General features: G+C 46.0%; 1 protein-coding gene across 1 annotated transcript in view; it reads left to right on the top strand.

The window, feature by feature from the left end:
- LOC147419961 (ferredoxin-dependent glutamate synthase, chloroplastic-like) overlaps positions 1 to 21,366 on the top strand; it is a 32,034-nt gene that overhangs the window by 9,043 nt on the left and 1,625 nt on the right. The window contains exons 3-16 of the mRNA XM_086506075.1: positions 17,159 to 17,601; positions 17,731 to 17,862; positions 18,091 to 18,189; positions 18,351 to 18,421; positions 18,910 to 19,006; positions 19,133 to 19,225; positions 19,326 to 19,471; positions 19,551 to 19,710; positions 19,797 to 19,907; positions 20,004 to 20,219; positions 20,358 to 20,515; positions 20,602 to 20,731; positions 20,837 to 20,895; positions 21,069 to 21,174. Of these exons, the coding sequence (XP_086362201.1) occupies positions 17,159 to 17,601; positions 17,731 to 17,862; positions 18,091 to 18,189; positions 18,351 to 18,421; positions 18,910 to 19,006; positions 19,133 to 19,225; positions 19,326 to 19,471; positions 19,551 to 19,710; positions 19,797 to 19,907; positions 20,004 to 20,219; positions 20,358 to 20,515; positions 20,602 to 20,731; positions 20,837 to 20,895; positions 21,069 to 21,174 (2,021 nt within the window). The remainder of the gene's footprint in view (positions 1 to 17,158; positions 17,602 to 17,730; positions 17,863 to 18,090; positions 18,190 to 18,350; positions 18,422 to 18,909; positions 19,007 to 19,132; positions 19,226 to 19,325; positions 19,472 to 19,550; positions 19,711 to 19,796; positions 19,908 to 20,003; positions 20,220 to 20,357; positions 20,516 to 20,601; positions 20,732 to 20,836; positions 20,896 to 21,068; positions 21,175 to 21,366) is intronic.

Below are 21,366 nucleotides of genomic sequence, written 5' to 3'. Positions count from 1 at the left end.
TTGACAACATCTTCACTTTCTGGGAGGCTTCTGCCCTGGCACGGCTTCGTGGGGAGGACCTTGTGATTCTTCTTCTCGATTTTGAGAAGGCATACGACAGAGTTGACTGGGACTTTCTAGAGGGCACTCTACACAGGATGGGCTTCTCAGATGCTTGGATCAGAGGGGTGTCAGCTTTGTACAGACAGGCTCACAGTCAGGTGCTTTTGGCAGGAGGTAGAGGTGAGCGCTTCATGCTCACACGATCGGTCAGACAGGGTTGTCCTCTTGCCCCCTTTCTCTTTCTGTTCTATGCGGAGGCGATGAGCAGATTTTCGGTGTCACAGCAGGTTGGTCTGAGGGGCTTAGCACTCCCTATACGGGGAGATGAGCTTCTGGACGCTGAGTTTGCCGACGACTCAGCCTTGCACTTAGAGGGCCAGGAGGCCAATCTACACAGATGTGAGCAAGCTTTGGAGACCTTTTGCTGTGCATCGGGCGCACTGATCAACTGGAGAAAGACAGTGGCTTTCTCGGTTAGCAGTGCTCCTATGCCAGATTGGATGCCAGGAGAGGGTTTCAGGTGGATTCCCCTAGGGACTGCAGTTCGGTACTTGGGTTGTCAGGTTGGTTTGGACTTGTCCCCTGAGCAGCAGACTGCTCCTCTTCTCCTGTCCATCAGGAGAAAGCTGTTACATTGGAGCTCAGCACGACTTTCGCTGGCTGGTAGAGTAGTAGTTGCCAACCAGGTGTTGTTGGCGACTATGTGGTACATCACTTCTTGCTAGATCTTCTCGAGTTCTTGTATCAGCTAGGTAGAGAGGCTGATCAGGGACTTCCTTTGGTCAGGTCGTGACACTCAGATTGCCGGAGCCAAAGTGGCTTGGTCGGTCATCACACTTCCTTATTCTCTGGGAGGGCTTGGGATGATTATAGCGAGTTGTAGTAGAGGCCCCGCAGGTAGCAGAGTGCTGTTTCCAGAGGATCCGAGTTGTGGGCATGTGTGGGAGGACTTGCGTCATAGACCCTGACCCAGCAGCTCTGGAGACTGGACACTGGAGGATGTGGGCTTGGGAGTGTTGTCCACTGGCACGAGTAGAGTGGGATCCTAGTGAGTGGCTATGGAGGGACCCCTTCTCTTCTGCAGTCCGCCCAGGAGTCCTCTTCTTTCAGTACACTGTTCGGCTTGGATGTCATATACTTGCAGCACAGAGAGAGGCCCGCCCCGCTGCAGCACGTCATTGGCAGGAGGAGGGCCTCACAGTCGAGTTCTTGGCAGCCTTTTGGCAGAGGTTGTGGGACTCCAGACAGCCGAGGCGCGTCACTTTGTTTCAGTGGCTGGTTGCACACAGAGCCACAGCAGTAGGGAGCTGGCTTCTGCATAGTGGTCTCTTGGCCGCATGTGCAGCCCGTGACCAGTTGGTGGAGAGTCAGCGTCATTGTCTTTGGGACTGTCCCTCGGCCCAGCAGGTGTGGCTACGAGTTCTTCGGCTGATGCCTGCCCTCTCCACGGCTCGACAGTACACTTGGGGGGCAGTGGCTTGGTCCACCCTCATGGGCCCAGCACTTCAGTTTGAGCTATCTTCCACCAGTAGGATGATAGTGATGCAGGGGGGGCGACCTACACTCCAGCCTGCTACAGAGCTTACTCCACAGGAGTGGTGCAGTGAGAGAGAGGAGTGTTGGGAGCTCATCAGTGGCCTGACACTTTGGTTCATCTGGCGGGCCCGCTGTTTCAGCATCTTTGAGGCTCGCCCTGTGCCACCAGCAGAGACTGTTCGTGACTTTTGGCTAGAGCTGATCCATACTCTCAAAGGACAGCTTGAGGGACTACAGGGTAGCTCCGACCGCATGCGGGAGTGCCGCGAGGCTTTCCTTCGACTGTGGTGCCTTGGGCCTTTCTACACCATAGTCCAGGGGGTGCTGAGATGGCTCTACTGTCCACCTGTGTGGCTCTTCCCTCCTCCCATCTCTTGATTTAGCCTCATTGTATATATGCTGTTTTTTCATTGGGAGAGTCTCCCCATCATGCTTGTTGTAGCCCTCTCTTGCAAAGGTGGATGTAGCCCTATGGGCAGTTTTCATTAACTAATAGAAGGATCTTTTTCTCGGAAAAAAAAAAATGTGGCAAGGGCTCATTATGTGGCACTCTTATGGACGAAGGTGTAGATAGGTGACGCCCCCCTTGTACATCTAACCCTATGTGCATGTGGACAAGCTACTTCAGGTCCAGGGTTGAGGTCAGCCTAGGAAGTGTTCTGGCACCTTTGTGAGCCTGTGCGCAGTCCGTGCATGTCCAGGCACTTAGAGTAGTTGCATATCCTTTGGTTGCACACAGCATGATCATCAGCATGATAGTCAGTACAATTCATGAGCATTTTACAGTGCACAGAACCCATTTTCCCTATTTTATCCATTTTTCACTTATTATTAATAAGTGACTTTGTTGGGAAACTGGGAGGGCAATTTTGCCAAGACAATATATAAGAAAACCTAGCGCTAGCACTTTCTGGCAGAGTCCCTAGCCTTGCAGATCTCACCTACCCGCAGCAGATCCTCGCCGCACCGTCAGATCAGCCAGCGTTTTCAGATTTAGCCCGCTGTCCGCAGATTTCAGCATCTGCGTTTTCAGCCATCGTCGTCGCGTCGCCGTCCTTGCCATCCTTGTCGACACAATGTCAGAAATCAGCAGTTAGCAGATTTGCAGATTTCAGCCACTAGCGTTCTCAGATTTCAGCCCGTCTCGTCGTCGTCGTCATTGTCGTCGACATCGTCGGCAAGTCCATTGCATCTAGACCATTGTACTAGATTTGTGCAATCAATAGCATAGACCTCTCTCGCCATAGAGGGGGGGCCCCTTGGAGGAGGGTTTGAGAACCGTCTGGTGTTGTATTCTCTCTCTCTCTCTCTCTCTCTCTCTCTCTCTCTCTCTCTCTCTCTCTCTCTCTCAGTCTCAGCACCTTCATTCACAATGTCACTCACTTTGTTTGTGATCATTGCACTTTCTCTATAAGAGAACGGAAGGCTCTCCCTTCCGTAAGTAAAAGGAACCCTTGAGCACAGTTCGGAGCACTCATCTTGAGCAAAGTTCAACATTCACTTCCGCTGCACCTTACATTGGTATCAGAGCTTTGGCAATGTTCTGCATCACTCAAGGAAAGAACCACAAGAAAGTTTTTGCTTGTTGCGGTCGTACGTAACCCAAGTCCATTGTCACGGGGACGTGGCAACTGTTAACTATGTCACGAGGACGTGGCAACTGCTAACTTTAGTTGTTGGTTGGGTTTTGTTTTATTTTTGAGACCCTCTTCTTGGAGTAGCAAACGGTCAGACATTGCATGGCCAATGTGAACGGTAGTTTCACCCGCAGATGGGTAGTGGTCGGCACTGGAATTGGTATGGTAAGAGGATGTCTAGGCTCAGAGCAAGATCATATAGGTCCCCCCGTCGCACTTAGTAAGTTGGTGGATACTAGGAAGTGAACTCAATAAAGGCCTAAAGTCAAGGTGTGACTACCAACTGAAAGTATCCGATAGTTGGGCCACATTGCATTTTTGGATGCGGTCCCAATGAGGATAGATGGTCAGAAGACTAGTGGCCCAACGGAAGCATCTCCTAAAATTTAGGGAACTGCTATTTTGGGCCGAGAAATGTGTTCGCGTCATTACCTCCGGTATGACTAGGGGAACATTTTACAACTCTGCCGCGAAGTCAACTGGGCAAACCGGTCAGGATATTTTTAAGCGGCGAACCCGAAACTGGAAAATGCTTGTATGTGCACTTGCCTCTCAAGGGAAAAATGGGCGCTGAATTTTAAGCTGGGAGAGGGCCTCTTTTGTAGTCTGTCACATGCTAAGAGCTATGGAGTGCTTCCTTTCCCTCTTATGTACAGTGCGGTGCCAGGAGTGATGCCTTGCACGCTACGCACTGCCCTCTCTCTCCCCTACGAGCAGTATGTTATGCCCCACTAGCGGGCTTTTCATTTGACCAATGTACAGTTATGTGGGTTCATGCGCGATTGCCGAGGCAAGAGCCTCTTGCATAGGTACTGGATTAGCTAGCGGCTAATCCCCCGCAGGTACAGGTGAATTCGGAGAGGTTTCACGCTAGAAATTTCGTCCGATTCAAAGGGCGGCTCGAGGTCTTACTACAGATGCGACCGGCACGCGAAACGGAGCCCTAAACAGGGAATTACAGCCTGCTGTGTATTTTTGCAGGTTTAGGGTTTCGGCCCTAAACAGACCCTAATACCCCCAGGATGTTCGGGGACGCAAGGGGGCCGCTGTACAGGTGAACTGGCGCATTTTCGGGGCAGAAAACAGAGAATTCAATGTGCTGCAGATTCTCGCCAAGTTTTGCAAAGTGTCCGTATGCGTTGGGAAAGTCACCTATTGCGTGGGGATACTGATTGTGAAGCGTCCTAGTGTAGTTATGTTACCGAAATCGGGCCAGAACAAGCGTTTCTTAGCCTTGCGGGGCAGCTTGTAGATCACAGGTTTTATTCCCTCTGTTAAAGAATAAAGAAATACCGAAAGGGGCGCCAATTTTGGGGCCTACAGGTTGTCGGCGTCCGCTCGGAGCATTCTAGCTGCCGAGCCGTGTGTGTACTTAGGTGTTAATCCCCGTTACAGGTTACCTTTGCAAAGTGCTTTGTGTGTGTGTCTAAAGTAAAGAATTTCGGGTGAAAGCCAACGTCTACCCTCGTAAATAACCATCCAGGTCCGGGCCATGAGTAAAAAAAATAACACTTTTCAATCATTCAATACTCCCCTCGCAAATAACCATCCAGGTCTAGGCCATGAGTAAAAAAACACCACTTTTCAATCCTTCAATACTCCCCCTACAAATAACCATCCAGGTCTGGGTCATGAGTAAAAAAATAACACTTTTCAATCATTCAAGACTCTCCCCGCAAATAATCGCAAGGGTCCGGGCCATGAGTATGAATAAGCATTCTCAAAGATCATTTCTCACTACTCTAGCCGGGAGTAAAAATTATCAACCATTGAAACCAGTATTAAAACAAAGTTAGAATAATTCCAATCGGCACCAAGACATGTTTAAAACAGATACCATCCATTTCAAACAAATTCCAAACAGGTTCACCAAACAAGTTCTCAAACAAAATTCAAACTTAAAAAGAAATCTCGACATTAGTTGACTTATGTCCAAAAATTTCAAGTCGTAATCTGCTAGGGTTTCCGTGGCAAGCATTTCAAGATACCACAATCTGCCAGAAGCTGCCAGAAACCATATAACTTCGGGGAAAAAAATTCTTGAAAGCTTGCCAAGTCCTTGGAGTGAGCGGCTTGGTAGCTATAGACATCCACCACTGCATTTGAGAAAAACAACAGCTTGAAACAAATCTTGATCCTTCGATTGCAAGTGATTTTAATGGCTTATGCCCTGTAAGACATGAGCGGTAAAGACAGGAGCGTATCCGATGCGCGATGAAGTAAGGGTGGGAGTGTCTAATAACTCCGGGGTCGGGACCCAAAGATACTTCAAATAAGATTCCAATAGACTTTGGAAGCACCAGTTTGCTTTGTCTGCTCTTTTGTAGGACCAGTATGCTTTTAGAAAAGCACATGCATGATGCTCTGATATGTCACAAGACGGGCACCATGTGCCAATAGAAAAGAAGAGACTGAACACACTTTTAGCACTTCAATAACAACTGAATTGAAAGAAAGAGAGAGAGAGAGCACGACACGAAACGGGGATTGGCGAAGTTCCACCCCTAGAGAGCACTGGCCCCAAACGTTGGCGCTCCAAACTCTTCTTTAAAAATAGGCCACTCTTCAAGACTTTATAAGCTTGTAAAACTTCTTCTTCTTCTTCTTCTGCTGCTTCTTCTTAGGGTTTTGGACCCTTGGTCGGGATGTGAAGGTTGGTTGCGTTCTTCAGTGGCTTGACACGTCAGCAGGTGTCACAGCAGTTTGTGACACCTGCTGCTACCCCTCCCTCTATGCCACCAAATCCGATGGATGCTATGATGCAGATGATGATGGAGATGATGATGCGGCAAGACGAAGCTCGACGACAAGAGCATATGAAAGCGGAGGAGGCATGTTGATTAGAGCGTGCGAAAGCGGCATAGCGAGAGGAACATCGATTTGCGGTCGAAGCCGAGGCTCGTAGATTGGAGAGGGCAGCCATGCGTGATCTTTTCACATCTCTGGCGATCCGATCTGAGATCCCACCTTCAGAGCCCGACTATGGAAAGTTTGCCAAGACCATCGCGGAGGCGACCAATGCTACATGTATGGCCCATGAACCAATTCTTGAGAAGATTACGCTCAATAAATATGACGGTAAGATGGATGCTATTGTCATTTATTCTTGGTCGCATCAATTTACATCCTATTTTGTGGTTGTTAAAAAGTCTGATAATAACAAAGTTCTCTTGGCTTCCATGCATCTCACAAGTGATGCCATTTTTAGGCGACAACCCCGAAACCGGAAAATGCTTGTAATCGTGCCAAGTGGCACAAAATGGTGCACTTTCCTCTTGCAGAAAAATAGGCGCTGATTTTTATAGCTGGGAGGCTCATATGCAGTCTTCTGTCTCACAGGTTAAGAGCTATGGAGTGCTTGCTTTCCACTCTATGTACAATGTGGTGCTAGGAGTGATGACCTACACACTACACACTGCTCTCTCTCTCTCCCCTACGTGCAGTTATGTGATGTCCCACAAGAGGGCTCTTCATTTGACCGATGTACAGCTGTGTGGTTTCATGATTTTGTGCCGAGGCAAGAGCCTCCTCGAGCAAGAACATGAGTAGCTAATTGCTACTCCAAAGCAGGCACCGGTGAGGGTCATAACCTCACCAAACAGGTGCATTTTCAGCATTGTGTACGCATTGTTTTTGGACTGTTTTGCAGCCGCAATGACGCCAAAAGAATTGGGAACTGTGCCCCACTGTTAGACGACAGTTCGGGGGCTGTTTAGGGCTGAAAACTGATGCAAAACCAGTAAATACAGCGTGCTGAATTTACTGTTTTTGGGCAGGAATCAAAGGGTTTATGCCAGTAGAAGCAAGTTCTAGTAGGGGAATTAATTTCGGGCAAGTTTTGGGGCTATTATGTTGCCGAAAATTTGCCAAAACAGGTGGTATCTAGCGGGATACAGTTAAAGGATTCCCAGGACTCTTCTTTGTAATTTACCCTCCTAATGAATATAGAAATACCGAAAGGGCCGCCAATTATGGGGCCTACAGGTGGTCGGCGTACGATCGGAGCATTCTAGCTTCCGAGCCGTGTGTGTGCTTAAGTGTTGATTCCCGTCGCAGGTTACCTTTCTAAAGTGCTCTCTGTGTTTGTCTAAAGTAAAGAATTTCGGGTGAAAGCCAAAGCCTACTGCCCTACGGGCCGATTTCAAGGTTCCATTGCTAGGATATCAATCATTTTTTCCTCAAGAAGTGAGCCTCGGTTGTTTTGGGTAAAGACACAAAGTATAGGATCGCGGGATTACACTGTGGCCGACAAAGGGAAGGGCATTATGAAGAGGGTTCCTCTTCGAAGGACAGACAAGAAACCCCTACGGTGTTCGATATTGGTGAGATCTCACGGCCACGTCAGTCTGTACCTTCTGTTGATGTGAATATCCCTCCAGTAGTACAGGGCTTTATGACTGTGCAACTTGAGGATGATGCGTTCGGGACTCAGTTAGTTGCCGCGGTGAATGTGTTTTCGTAGCTGGTGCAAAACCCATGGTTTATGGAGTTCTTGCAAGCGTCACCAGTGCCACAGCAAAATAGGCAACCTACACCGCGTACAGAGCTTTTTGAGGCTCAAGCCCAAGTACTTCATGCGACTCAGTAGGATAGGAAACACTCACATGTTGCGGAGTCGGGGGCTCCAAAACAGGTTCCTCCCGTCCTTGAACAGGTGGCTAGAATGCCTATTTCACAGGCTATGCCAGTTCAGCCTGCCACCTTTCAGAGCTTGCATCCTGTCTTGAATGGATAGGGAACTGGATACCAAGCAATGCACCCAGTTTTTCTACCACCCACTGTATATCCTGGGTATTTCAGGGGTGGATATGTGTTCGAAATATGGCTGGTTATGCACCTGGAAGTCGGCCGTATATGCTAGGAACAATGTTTGGGGGTATGCAAGGCATGATGCCAAACCCCATGTATGGTAGCATCGGCATGCAACAAGGTTTTCAGAGCAACCAGGGCTAGTTTGGGATGCCACAGGCTCATTTCGGCATGGCTGGTTTTTCTGGATAGCAGCCAGATATGGCACCTCTGATGCAAAATGTTAATGGCTAAGACATGCCGATGATTCCTACTACAGTGCCCATGTTGCAGACCATTCCTTATGACAATTTGGGGGCACTGGAAAAGCCGAAAGCTTATAAAGAAGGTGGTGCAGCTATAAAGTTTAGCACTTTCAACGGCTTCGAAAATAAGGCAAAGGCTCTCACTTTCTCCAGCAGTTTGATACAGCTTATGTAGGAGGGAATTTTACAGAGGCCTCTAAGGTCAGGAAAACTACCACTTTCTTAAGGACAATGTGCTTACATAGCGGATGACATTGTTAATGCAAGGACAGGCACCCGCCACTTGGGTCTACTTCAGAAATGTTTGCATCTGCTTGGCTTTCAAATGAATTTGAAGCCGATGTCATGATAGATTGGCACGAGCTTACTTCGGCTACATGCAAGAGCTTGCTGGAGTACAATTGGAGGTTTTGTAAAGCGTTACTCTCAGTGACCTCCTACAGATTTGTGCCATTGAGAGAGCAGATAGAGAAGTATTGTTGTGGGCTGCCTAAAGGGCTTCGGGACTACTGTACCAAGAACAGAGTGGCTACCCTCACCTAGCTCATGGAAGTTGCTAACACTGGTCTTGCCTTGTTGAAAGGAGAGAACAGTGGGTTTCCGAGCAACGAGAAAGGAGGGCAGCAAAAGAAAAATTCAGCGAAGAAGCCCTTTGTGAAAACAGCTCCTGAAGCGTCATAGGGGTCAGAAAAGGCCACCAAAGATAAGGATTCAGCCGGGACTTCTATAGCGCAGGCAAAGAAACAGGAAAAGGAAGCCTTTTGTGCTTTTTGCTGAAAACGAATGCTTTATATGCCAGAAGCCTGGTCACTTTGCTACAAATTGTCCCCAAAGGAAAAGACCAGTTGACTTAGATGATAAAGAGGACCAGAAAGGCAAGAAGCCTAAACCCATGGTAGGTTTGGTGCGAGATATGGTGGGTGACATACCCAATACAGATGCCATTGAGTTATGCAGAGCATGGAGTAAAGTTAGAGATCAGACGGCACTCATCTTTTTTGATCTAGGTGTCAAAGCAAACTTTATCTCACCAAAGTTAGCTATGAAGCTGGCATCAAAGCTGAAGAGATGGGGTACACAACAGAGGTAGGGTTGGCATGTTCTGACCACTCAGAGTGTGTTACTCCCATTATTGGAAAGTTGCGTCTGCATATTCAATCATATGTAGACTCAAAAGAATTTTATATCATGCCATTGGAAGGGTGCGATGCACTACTTCGAATTCCATGGATGTTCAGAGTGCATGGCGTGCTGGATGTCTTCGGCAAGACGATCACCCTTCAGCATAGGGACAAAACTCATGTTTTGGATGTAAAGCTCAAAGGGGAGTCTGTCCCTATTGTATCTGCGTTTGCTATCACTTCTGTAATAAAGAATCATCTTTTTGTGTACTTGATTTTTGCACATGATGTCTCAGATAATTGTCAGTCAAATTTATCTGTGTTAGATAAAGAAAGGTCAGCATTTGCATGAGTTTATAGTGACTGTTTTTCTAATTCATTACCGTCGCAATTGCCGCCAGAGAGACTTGAGGACCATCGGATAGATTTGGTGATAGGGTGTAGCCCACCAAATAGACCTCCCTACAGGGTTAGTGCAAATGCGTTTAGAACGACATTTGGTCTTTATAAGTTTCTAGTGATGTCGTTTGGGCTAACAAATGCTCCTACCACGTTCAATAGAATGATGGACCGGATTTTCCACTCGCATCAACAGTTTGATGGGACATTCTTCGATGACATGATAGTCTATTCGAAGAATGAAGAGGAGCAAAGGCGTCACTTGACCATTGTGTTCGAACAACTGCACAGTCTCACATGCTACTTGTCAACCCTAAGAAAAGTGAATTCTTCCTAGAAGAGATCCACTTTTTTGGCCACATAGTCTCAAAGGATGGTGTCAGAATGGATCCCGCAAAGGTCGAAGCTATTAAGACATGGCCATACTTAAAGACTGTGCACGATGAAGCTTCTTGGGATTGTGCTCCTACTATAGAAGGTTTATCAGGAATTTTGCAGAGATAGCATCATCTCTTCACGCTTTGCAGCCAAAAAGAGATTTCAGCTTTTAGTCTCTTAAAGGAAAAGTTGACTTCAGATCCAGTTTTTGTTTTGCTAGATCTCAGGAAGTCATTTGTGGTCCAGTGTGGTGCGTGTCGCAGTAGCATCAAAGCAGTGCTAATGCAAGATGGACGGGTAGTAGCTTATGAAAGTTGAATTTTGCAAGGGTCAGAGAAGACTATGCAAGTCTATGAGAACGAGCTGGAAGCACTACCTCTTAGGTGCTGATTTTGCTGTCCAAACAGACCATCAGACCTTGCGATACTTCTTGACATAGTCAAAGTTACCCGAAAAGCATATGCGATGGGCAAACATTCTTTCTATGTTCCATTTCAAGATTATGCATGTGGAAGGCAAGAAGAATATTGTGGCTGATGCATTATCAAGGAAGCCACAAATTTCAGCTGTGTCAATTCCTTATCATCATGAGTTGAATGACATGAAGGAACAATATGTTGCTGATGAAGATTTTGCAAGGATCTTTGAACAGTTGCAAGAGGGGAAACATCATGAGCACTACCTCCTCAGAGATGGTTTTATGATGATGCATGGCAGACTTTGTGTCACCAGGCCATTGCGACATAAGGTCATGGAAGAGAGTCATGTCCCACCGTATGCAGGGCATCGTGGTATTGATGCGACAATTAAAGTGGTAGAGACATTCTTCTATTGACCTTGAGGAGAGATGTGGATGCCTTTGTGCGAGCATGCTTGATTTGCCAAAAGGTAAAGTTCGACAGGCAAAAGGCAACAGGGTTGTTAGAACCATTGCCGATTCCAGATAAGCCATGGGAAAACATTGCTATGGACTTTATCTTTGCTCGTCCAAGAACACTGACAGGGAATGATGGTATATGGGTCATTATCTGCAGGTTCAACAAGCAAGCCCATTTTATCCCTTATTGATTTGCAGGAATGCTTTGCAGGGGTTCGGAAAGGGAGAATTATTTATCTTATGCTTCAGAGAACAAGTCGTCTGCGCGTAGTGGACGTTGTGTGCCCAATGGCCGCTCTGTGTAAGTATTGGAGCTTTGGGTGTGGGTGATAGACGCATTAAAAGCTGAGCTTGTTCAGGGCTTGTAGGCTGTTTTTGCTGCGCTGCCCAGACATGTATAGAGCTGGCTGTACGCGAGTGCACGGGTTGCAAAGCGCTGCTAGGGCGATTGCATCAGAGTGAGCTGAGGACGTGGACAACGCTGCAGCGCTGCGCAGACCAGCAGTGCAGCGGTACTGGCGCATGGCAGCAAGGGAGGGAGTGTGTAAGGTAGTGAAGCTTCAGGGCGGCTATCCACAAGCGCCGTGCAATCGACAGACTAGGGGCGGGTGCAAGTTACGTGTGCACGGTTAGGCCCGATTTTCCTAAGGCGGTTTTTCTTCGCTTGTTACTAAGGGTTTGATTTTTAGCCCTTTTACACTTAAATGACCACTTATCTTTACAAGTGGTGGCCGCCCAACTTTTAAGTGATTGGACCTATTTTAAATAGGTTTGAAACGGCGCTTTCATTACTTAAAAAGGCCGAGAAACCTGAAATTTTCCTCCTCTCCGGTGAATAAAATCCCGCAAACTCCAGGAGGGCATGTGGGTGAACCTTAGGGTACCGAAGGATTCCGAAACGATCCGAACTGGCCAATGCTTGAAATTGTCTTCTCGTTATTGTGGTCTGTTTCAGATCACAAAGAAGATAAGTGTTGTTGCTTACAAGCTGGACCTGCCTTCAGGCATTGCTGTTCATCCCGTGTTCCAATGAGCCGTCTGAAAGAACGGCTGGGGTAGGGACGACTTGGTAATTCCTCATGAGCAAGTCCCGAACTCAAAAGATGCCGCTCGTTATATTCCACTTGAACCCAAATCGCTTTTGATCAAAGGGTCCGCAAGTCTCGTAGGTCTTCGTACTCTGAATATTTGATCAAGTGGAAGCACCGTCCTAAGTCTCAAGCTACTTGGGAGTCAGTTAGATGGCTAAGGAATTGCTTCCCCGGTTTTATAACCGAGGATATTGCCGAGGACAACAATTAAAAATAAGGGGGGAAGTGTTACGTCCCCAGACATCAGGATGGGCGCCTGCTGTTATGTTCGGCCAGTGTGAACATGGCCCTTTGGTTATAAGTCCTATAAATAGGACTTGAGTCTCATTTGAGAGACATCTTGTGTGAACACCACACTTGGACTCTTGGCCCTTGGCAGCTCTGCCCGCACACCCGTACCGGTGTGGGTTCAGTGGTATTGGACACCGGCCCTTGTGGCAGGGGCTAGCCCACTTGGTTGCAGGCTCCCAGGCTCAGGGGTGAGCTCGTATTGGCTCTATGGCTGGGAGGTGAGCTTGATGTCCGCTCACTACGTGTCTCTAGGTGTGAGTTTGGCTTGTATCATGTGTTGTGTGCAGGTTGGATCCGGCGAGTGACTAACACAAAGCCACAAGAAGTGGGCAAGGAAACCAAGGAACAGGAAAAACTGTTTACGGTACTCTATGAATGAAGTACTAAAACCGGCCCATAGGGCAGTAGAATTTAGCTTTCACCCGATTCTTTACTTGAACTTTACGACACAGAGGAAAATGTCACGGATGAACCTCTGATTGGAATCAACATTTCACACAAACCACGGCTTGGCAGCTAGAGTGCTACCAATCAGACAGTGACACCCTGTAGGCCCCAAAGATTGGCGCCCCTTTCGATATTTCTTTATTCTTATTGCAAATAGACAATCCGAACACTTTCACCTAACTCTCACCAAGCTGTTCAAACCTGTGCATGGCTGTAATTGCAGGTTTTTGACCCAATTTCGCCAGCATAACAGCTCAAAAACCTATGTAGGTCATAAGTACACGTCAAGGACACTTTCCCTTGCAATTTGGAAGCTTTCTAGTGAGCTGCAGGTCAATTTCAGCATGCTGTAATCCCCTCTTTTGTCATTGTGAGGTGCCCAAAGCCCAAGGCTTTCCTGAGGCTCCCCTAGCAATGCCTTCCAGTTTGGGTGCGAAACCCTAAACCTGCGGAAAAACACAGCAGGCTGTAATTTTCTGTTTTGGATTGTTTTGGACGGAGGGAGCATGTCTACGCGTGTCTCAGGTGCTTCCGCACGCAATGGGACTATTCCCCTTTGAAACAGACAAGTTTTCACGCGAGAGAACTCTTTCTTTTCGCAATCCTTCGCGATGGAACTGTGCGTACCTGTGGGGGATTAGCAATTAGCTAATCGGGTTCTTGTACAAAAGGCTCTTGCCTTTGCAAACGTGCATAAAACCCCCATAACTGTACATGGTTATCTGAGAAGCCAACTAGTGGGGTTGTCACAATCTTGGTCACCCCATGACGAGAATCCGGCACGACACACGAAAGTATCACTTAAAATACTTGACAACTTTAAAATTTAAGTCGACACAGCCCGGCATAGTTCCGTGCCCAGAGGTGTTGGCCCCAAAACCTGGCGCCCCTTTTCGTATTTCTTTATTATATTAATGCTTGAGCAAAGTACAACACTCGAGGGGTCCTTTGCTCTCAGACTATGCGTCCAGATGCTTTGAAGAGTGAGGTCCCAAAGGGTTTGTTTATTTTTACAAGGGATGCCCCAAAAGCTTTTAACTCAAAAGCAACTTGTCCCAAAAGCTACTCATCCCAAAAGCACGTAGAAAAGCAATTAGAGCAATTTACGAAAATCCGTACAGGTTGCCACGTTAGCACTTGCTAGCGCAAATCACGAAAGTCCATATTGTGTGCCACGTCAGCATGTCAGCGCAGATTTCGGGATTCTGTACTGTGTGCCACATCAGGAGTCAATGCAAAGTTCAGGATTCCGTAATGTCTGTTGTCCGTACAGTTTCTACCCCGGTGTGCATGTCAGTGCCGATTTCGGGACTCTGTACGGTTTGCCACATCAGGAGTCAACGCAAAGTTCGGGATTCTGTCACGATTGTGACTATGTTAACAATATTACATTTACTCCTAGTTGCAGATACTCGAAGTGCCATGCCAAGGAGGACCCCTGCGCTTGGATGGTCACACCCCTTCGCTCAAGAGACGTGCCTCTTCGCCATAAGCCACACTCCTTCGACGACTGGTCACACCCATTCGCTCTACGGGTGCGACTCTTCGCCCAATGGTTGCAACTCTTTGTTGAAAGGATGTGTCTTTACGTCTAAAGTCATGTCTCTTTACCAGGAGACGGTTCTTTTCATTTGTGTCTCTTCGTCTCCTATATACCGAGCCTATTGTACTCAGTTTCAGCATCATTCAATCAATCAACACAGAGTCTTTTAAGTCTTGTTTCTGAGTACAGTTCAAGTTTCTTAAGTCTTAATCATGAGTTTAAGTACTTAATTAAGGATTAGTACCTAGAATCCTTATAGTGGTATCATAGCAAATTTTTTTTCCTCGGACTTGCTGGTTTTGAGCCTCTCACCCTCGCCGCTAGCTTCTTCATCCTCTTCCCGGAGTTTCATGGAGGAAGCAGAAAGGCGAATCCTATAGGCGATGTATAGTCAACACATGTAACCCCTACCCCACCCTCACCAGATGAATCACACATCATCGGCATACATGAGAGCTGTTGCTTACCCGGGCTGATATGAGGTCGAAAATGATGGATTCCCTCGTGCAGAGCTGTTGGTCGTACGCCCTCCCCGGTTGCTCTACTTCGCGCCTCGCGCCCCTCCTCAAGTGCCAACGCACTTCTTGCTGAAAGGGTGTGTGACCCTTGGTACAATTCCCTACTCTCAGGTGATCGCATCCCCTCTTGTACACTGCTGCAATCAACCAAACAACACGTTGCAGTTCATGCTGGAGTTTTTCTTTTTCACGCTGGTGCCTCTTGAGTTTGCTTGATGGTGTCTTTTACACATTTCACACAAAGGGTGGCCACTTTTAAAAGCTGAAGACCAAACTTTTTAAAGGGCCACTTTGGGCACCCACTTGAACATTAAAAAACCCCACGAATTCAGCCAGCGTCTCATCGTGGGTGCATATCATCCTCTATAAAGTCCTCTGACAGATAACTCCGTCGACAAATTCAAGAAAGAACATGCAATTGCAAAACGGATTGCAAATCTGCGAGTCCATCTCCTCCATAGAAACCTGCTCCAGTAGTTTTAAAGAAGATCCTACTCCTGTCCGAAAACCTCTCTGAAGGACGAGGCTGGAAAAGGAATAGTTTCCTCTCCGGATCCAAAAGCTGCATGCTTGTTCTCTTTGCGGGAAGGCACGGCAGCATACCCAATTTGGGAAGACCGAAACAGTCCATCAATGCTCCATACCTCCATCCGGTTCCTCTCGGTGATGAGAGGTAGGGTAATCAAGGGTACAAGATGGGGAAGTCGTAGATGAGGGTCCATAGCCTCCAAATACCCAAATCAGCCTCAGGGTGGAGAAAAACCAGGAAAAAACAGCATGCTTCTTCTCACTCAACCAAGTTCAAAACGGCATTGGACCAGCGAGTACCAAGCATCCAAGGTGGTCATGACACCTAGGGCTATGATACCATGTAAGAATAGGCAGTGAAAGATGCAATGAAGATGTGAACTGGGCTCCGATCCGGTGGACACCTCAACTTTGATTTGGCTGGACTCCGATAAGATCCTCTGACACTAGGGGATACTTGCAATGCCACATACATTTACAAGGCAACTGTGGAGAAGAGAGATCACTGAGGTAGGAAGAGACAATGACATTTGAGAATGAGAGAATGAGAGAGAGGCTTTCCTCGCTGATAACAAACTGCTCATACAAGTGACCAAGGGTGGTCCAGCATGGAACTGATATGCCATAGATGGATAGCCCAAGGTACACAACTGCTGCTGCTACTGCTATTTACTCCTGCGCACAAGACCAATGCCTTGGCCTCAACATGAAAAATTACCTAGATTGTTCTGAAAGCAAGGCTTTTGTGGAACTTCTCATGACAAGAGAACTGATCTCGAGGGAGAAGGAACTGGATCAAGGCTGCCCATGGTGTGGCTTCCCTTTGGAGATCATGGATCTCCTCCCCTATGCCTGCCCCAAGAGGAAGGTGCTCTGCAACTGCGTGATCACATCACCTCTTCATGTATGCCCTGAGAGAAGGAAAAATGCAAGGGAAATTCTTCGATGTCCATCACATCTGCCGGTGGTGCGCCCTGCTGCTGGTGAAGCAAAACGCTGGGCTGCCAAAAGTGCTAGGAGGAGGCTGCTAAAAAACGCAAGCAAGCGCTCCCCCCGCCCACTGATCTAGGACTGCCCGCTAGGGGTGCCCTACAGACAAGGCGTGCGCACTCTCCCCCTGTACCCCTGCCCACACCTCGGGGCCCAAAATTGTGCTTGTCAGCCAGATCTCAGCCAGCCCTCACAACTTTAATAAATGTGAAAATAGGAGATAAGAGGCACCAAAGGCCCTAAAGAGCCACAGGGAAAAACTGGCAAGGCTGGGAAAATTACTTGCAGCCTGTAGGAGTCTAGTGGCCATAGAAACAAGCGAAAACCCCGAGCTAACATGGCTAAATAAATCCCGACATAAAAACACACTCTCACCCCGGCTGGGCACAGCCATCCAAAGAGATGCCATAACTCTAATAGGTAAGGGATATGGCTAGTGGGGGGACACAGCGAGTTTCAGACGAACAAGCTGCACTAAAGCATGTGAAACCAAATGATTAGCAATTTATACATGTGCATTTTTGTACATACAAATTGTCAGGTCTGAAATACAGTTGTTGACCAGAAATGACTTATTTTGTGTAAGATACATGTATGGTACATCAAGTATATGTTCTGGATAGTGCAATTCCAGTTACAGAAACTATTTTTGAATCTTTTATCTTCTTTATCCTTTTACTCACCCATCTTTCTTGCGGCCTTGCAGTTGTGGAACGTATTTTTACTCAGGAGGGTGTTGAGGTTCTCGGATGGAGGGCAGTTCCTGTTAATATACCAGTGGTGGGTTATTATGCAAAAATAACTCTACCCATTATCCAACAGGTCCTGGTCAAGGTATCCAATGAAGGATCAAGGGAAGAGGTTGAGACGGAGCTGTATATATCACGGAAGTTAATAGAGAAAGCTGCAGAATCGGAATCTTGGGGTCAAGATTTGTACATCTGCTCACTTTCTAATTCAACTATAGTCTACAAAGGAATGCTTAGATCAGAGGCATTGGGAAGTTTTTACCTTGACCTACAAGATGCATTATACACCTCGCCATTTGCCATTTATCACAGACGCTACAGTACAAATACAAACCCTAGGTGGCCTTTGGCGCAGCCAATGCGTTTTCTTGGCCATAATGGGGAAATTAATACCTTGCAGGTATGGACACCCACACTAATTGGTTTTCACATGTCCATCACATCTATAATTTTTGAGCAACATTTAAGAAGGGCTTGAGAGAACTTTTTCTGCTGGGCTTATCTTATGCGCAATGATACTCATGAGCAGGGAAACCTGAATTGGATGAGGTCGAGAGAGTCCTCTATGAAATCTGCAGTCTGGCATGGAAGAGAAGACGAAATTCGACCTTATGGAAACTCAAAAGCGTCTGATTCAGCAAATCTTGATGCAGTGGCTGAGGTACTGTTTTTGTGAGTGCATAAGCTCGGTAGGGTTTGCCGAGAATTGATGAAGCTTTTCAGATGCAGTGTTGATCTGGCTTTAAAGTTGATGGCTCGTTTCTCAAGACACTAGCAAAAATTATGCTTACAAACTTCTATTATACTTATGCATAATGTCAAGGAACTAGGGACAAGTGCATTTATCATTTTGTTGATCAGATTCACTGGGTTTTCCACCATTTATCAGCTGCTCATGAGGAGTGGTAGAAGCCCTGAAGAAGCATTGATGATTCTCGTTCCAGAGGCGTATAAGAAGCATCCTACTTTGATGATCAAGTACCCAGAGGTCTCGTTGGTTAATCTCAATTCTTGTAGAGCAATGGTGTTCATACTTTCAATTTGTCCTACTGATGGATATACCCCTTTGTTTTTGTCCATGCTCTCATGGAAAAGTGCATCTCATTTCTTGGTTGTTCGTGGGGGCACAAATGTTTGTGTGTACTTCAGGTTGTTGACTTTTATGAGTATTACAAAGGACAAATGGAAGCATGGGATGGACCTGCTCTGTTGCTTTTCAGGTAAGTTTTAAAAGGCAAGACCTGTGGCTACATGTTTTTTTGTTGCTTTGGGTGAATTTTTGTTTTCTTTTATACATGATTGTGTGGAGTACTCTTTTTTCTCCACCTGTTTGTTATATTTTTCTTTGGTCCTGACTCCTGTTCTTACAAACCCTAAACTCGTTGGAAGACCTCATATTTGGACATTCATGTTGCTTGAGTGACATCGAAAAAGTTTCAATCTTCCATGCAATACGATCTTTGCTTCAAATCTTAACTTTTCCTAGTTAATAAGGCTTACGTTTTTTTCATACAACAACCACAGGACAAACACAATGGTATTAAAGTATGGAAATAGTATGATTTAGATCCCCAAGAAGTATGGGGCAAAAGGAAACATGCTTCTTAGGACAAATATATTTTGGTTGCAATCAAAAAGTTTAATAGCCAGTGCACAAAAAACCTTGCACATGCCGTTGGCTATTGATTCTGGTTGTTCTTGTACATAGCAATGGAAAAACTGTGGGAGCTTGTCTTGACCGCAATGGACTACGGCCTGCAAGGTTTTGGAGGACATCAGATGACATGCTATATGTAGCGTCTGAGGTTGGTTTTACTATTTTAGTTTTTTCTTCACAGTTTTTTGGTATCAAACGGAAGTCATAAAAAAATGAGAAGATCAACACAACAGAGAAGTGCAATCTACGTGACTTGCTTCATGGATTCAAACAGGTTGGTGTCCTGAATATGGATGAATCAAAGATCATCTCTAAAGGACGATTGGGTCCAGGAATGATGATTGCAGTGGATCTTGAAACAGGACTAGTAAGCTTTTAGCGGCAGCAATAGATACGTAGAAACAAATTGTATCTTTTCACCGCTCTTACTGAAGGAATTAGTTAAGACTAATCCTATTGGCATGTAGGTCTCAGAAAACACACAGGTCAAAAAGCGAGTTGCCAATTCAAAACCTTACAAGCAATGGCTTGCTGAAATGACCCGACCTTTACAGGCTGTAAGGTTTCCTGGTTCCACCCTATGGGAGAATGACAAAGTTTTGAAGCTTCAGCAGTATGTCCCTTTACTCAGTTAGCTCTAGTGAGTTGTTTCTGCATGCAGCAATTATGGTTATAGCATACAATTTATGCAGAGCATTCGGATATTCTCTAGAAGATGTACAACTTGTGATTGAAGGCATGGCTTCCCAAGGTAAAGAGCCAACTTTCTGCATGGGAGATGATATCCCTCTGGCTGTGTTATCACAGAGACCACATATGCTCTATGACTACTTCAAACAGCGGTTTGCACAGGTGAAGTTTTCACAGTTTCTCATGCAATGCTTGTTATCCTTATTTTCTATTGCTTTAAATGAATGTTAATATGTATGATTACATAGGTCACAAATCCTGCAATTGATCCCTTACGGGAAGGGTTAGTTATGTCACTTGAAGTGAACCTAGGAAAGAGGGAGAACCTACTAGAAGAAGATGCAAAAAATGCTGATCAGGTATGTTCTGCGGTTCAATTGCTCTTGCATTTGTCTGGAGGAAGCTTATTATTCTGTGTTGGATGTGAGGAATGGAACCATTGTTGTTGACTATAGGTGACTATGACAAGCCCTATCCTAAATGACGGAGAATTGGAAATTTTGAAAGCTGACAAAAATCTCAAGGCTTCCCGGCTTCCCATTTTCTTTGATGTTGGCAAGGGTGTTGAGGGATCATTGAAGAGGGCTTTGAATAAACTTTGTGAAGCTGCAGATGATGCTGTTCGTTCGGGATCACAGCTTTTGATTCTCAGTGATCGGCTTGATGATCTGGTCTGGTTTCTATGTGGCTTTATGGATTTTCTTTAGCAAAAGTTTACAGAAGTTGTCTCTCACCATTACGATTGTGCAAGGCAAATTCATCAGTTATTACAAACTACTTGTGTATTTTGGCATGGCGCATGGAAGCAGGGGGCAACGAGGCCTGCAATACCTGTGCTTTTGGCGGTTGGTGCTGTACATCAGCATCTTATCCAGAACGGTCTGCGCATGTCAGCATCTATTGTTGCTGACACTGCCCAATGCTTCAGTACCCATCACTTTGCTTGTCTTATTGGATATGGTGCTAGGTCTCTACTTCAGCTTTATTATATACTTCCTGCATTGTATGGAACTAAGAAGACGTTCCTAAATAGGATTCTACTGATGTGCACAGTGCAATCTGTCCATACCTTGCTTTAGAAACATCACGACATTGGCGCATAAGCACAAAAACAGTCAACTTGATGAAGAATGGAAAAATGCCTACAGTAACGATGGAACAGGCTCAGCAGAATTATTGCAAGGTGAACTGTTGCACACTGTTGATGATGGCAGTCTTGAGACTCTCTGTAATCTGTTTCAGTTTTTTTGAAAGGAATGGCATTTATGGTGATGCATACATTTTGCAGGCAGTTAAATCTGGCATACTTAAGATTCTGTCAAAAATGGGCATCTGCTTACTATCAAGGTATACTATTCAGATTAAGAGTTTAGGGCTCAAATCTCCCTAAGAGTCAGGAATTACTATTCTTTAGCTGAATTGAGAAAGCTGAGCGAGGACAAGCTTTTATTTAGCCTTGCTCTTTTGTTTTACTTTGAAGTGTTACAGGTTTTAAAGCTTCCGTTTTGATTGGTCTGCAGCTATTGTGGAGCACAAATTTTTGAAATTTATGGATTGGGTGAAGATGTTGTGGATACAGCCTTTTGTGGAAGTGTTTCACGAGTAGGAGGCCTTACTCTGGATGAGGTCTGCACTCTTACTGTATTGTGCATTGAGTGTGGATGTTAACCATGCAATGACAAGCTGATAAGCATAGTGAATGTCAATAGAAGCATTTGTATGTCATGTGTCTAGGCTTTCCGTACTTGATCCCTCCTATGAAGGATGAATGTATGGAAATTATTCAAGTTAGAATTAGTATATTTAGTGATGCATGTT

The sequence above is a fragment of the Adiantum capillus-veneris genome, chromosome 29 (genome assembly GCF_014529385.1).
Source record: "Adiantum capillus-veneris isolate H3 chromosome 29, ASM1452938v2, whole genome shotgun sequence".
NCBI lineage: Eukaryota > Viridiplantae > Streptophyta > Polypodiopsida > Polypodiales > Pteridaceae > Adiantum > Adiantum capillus-veneris.
Note: the sequence above shows the minus strand (reverse complement) of the source record. Positions and strands in the feature narration are given on the sequence as shown.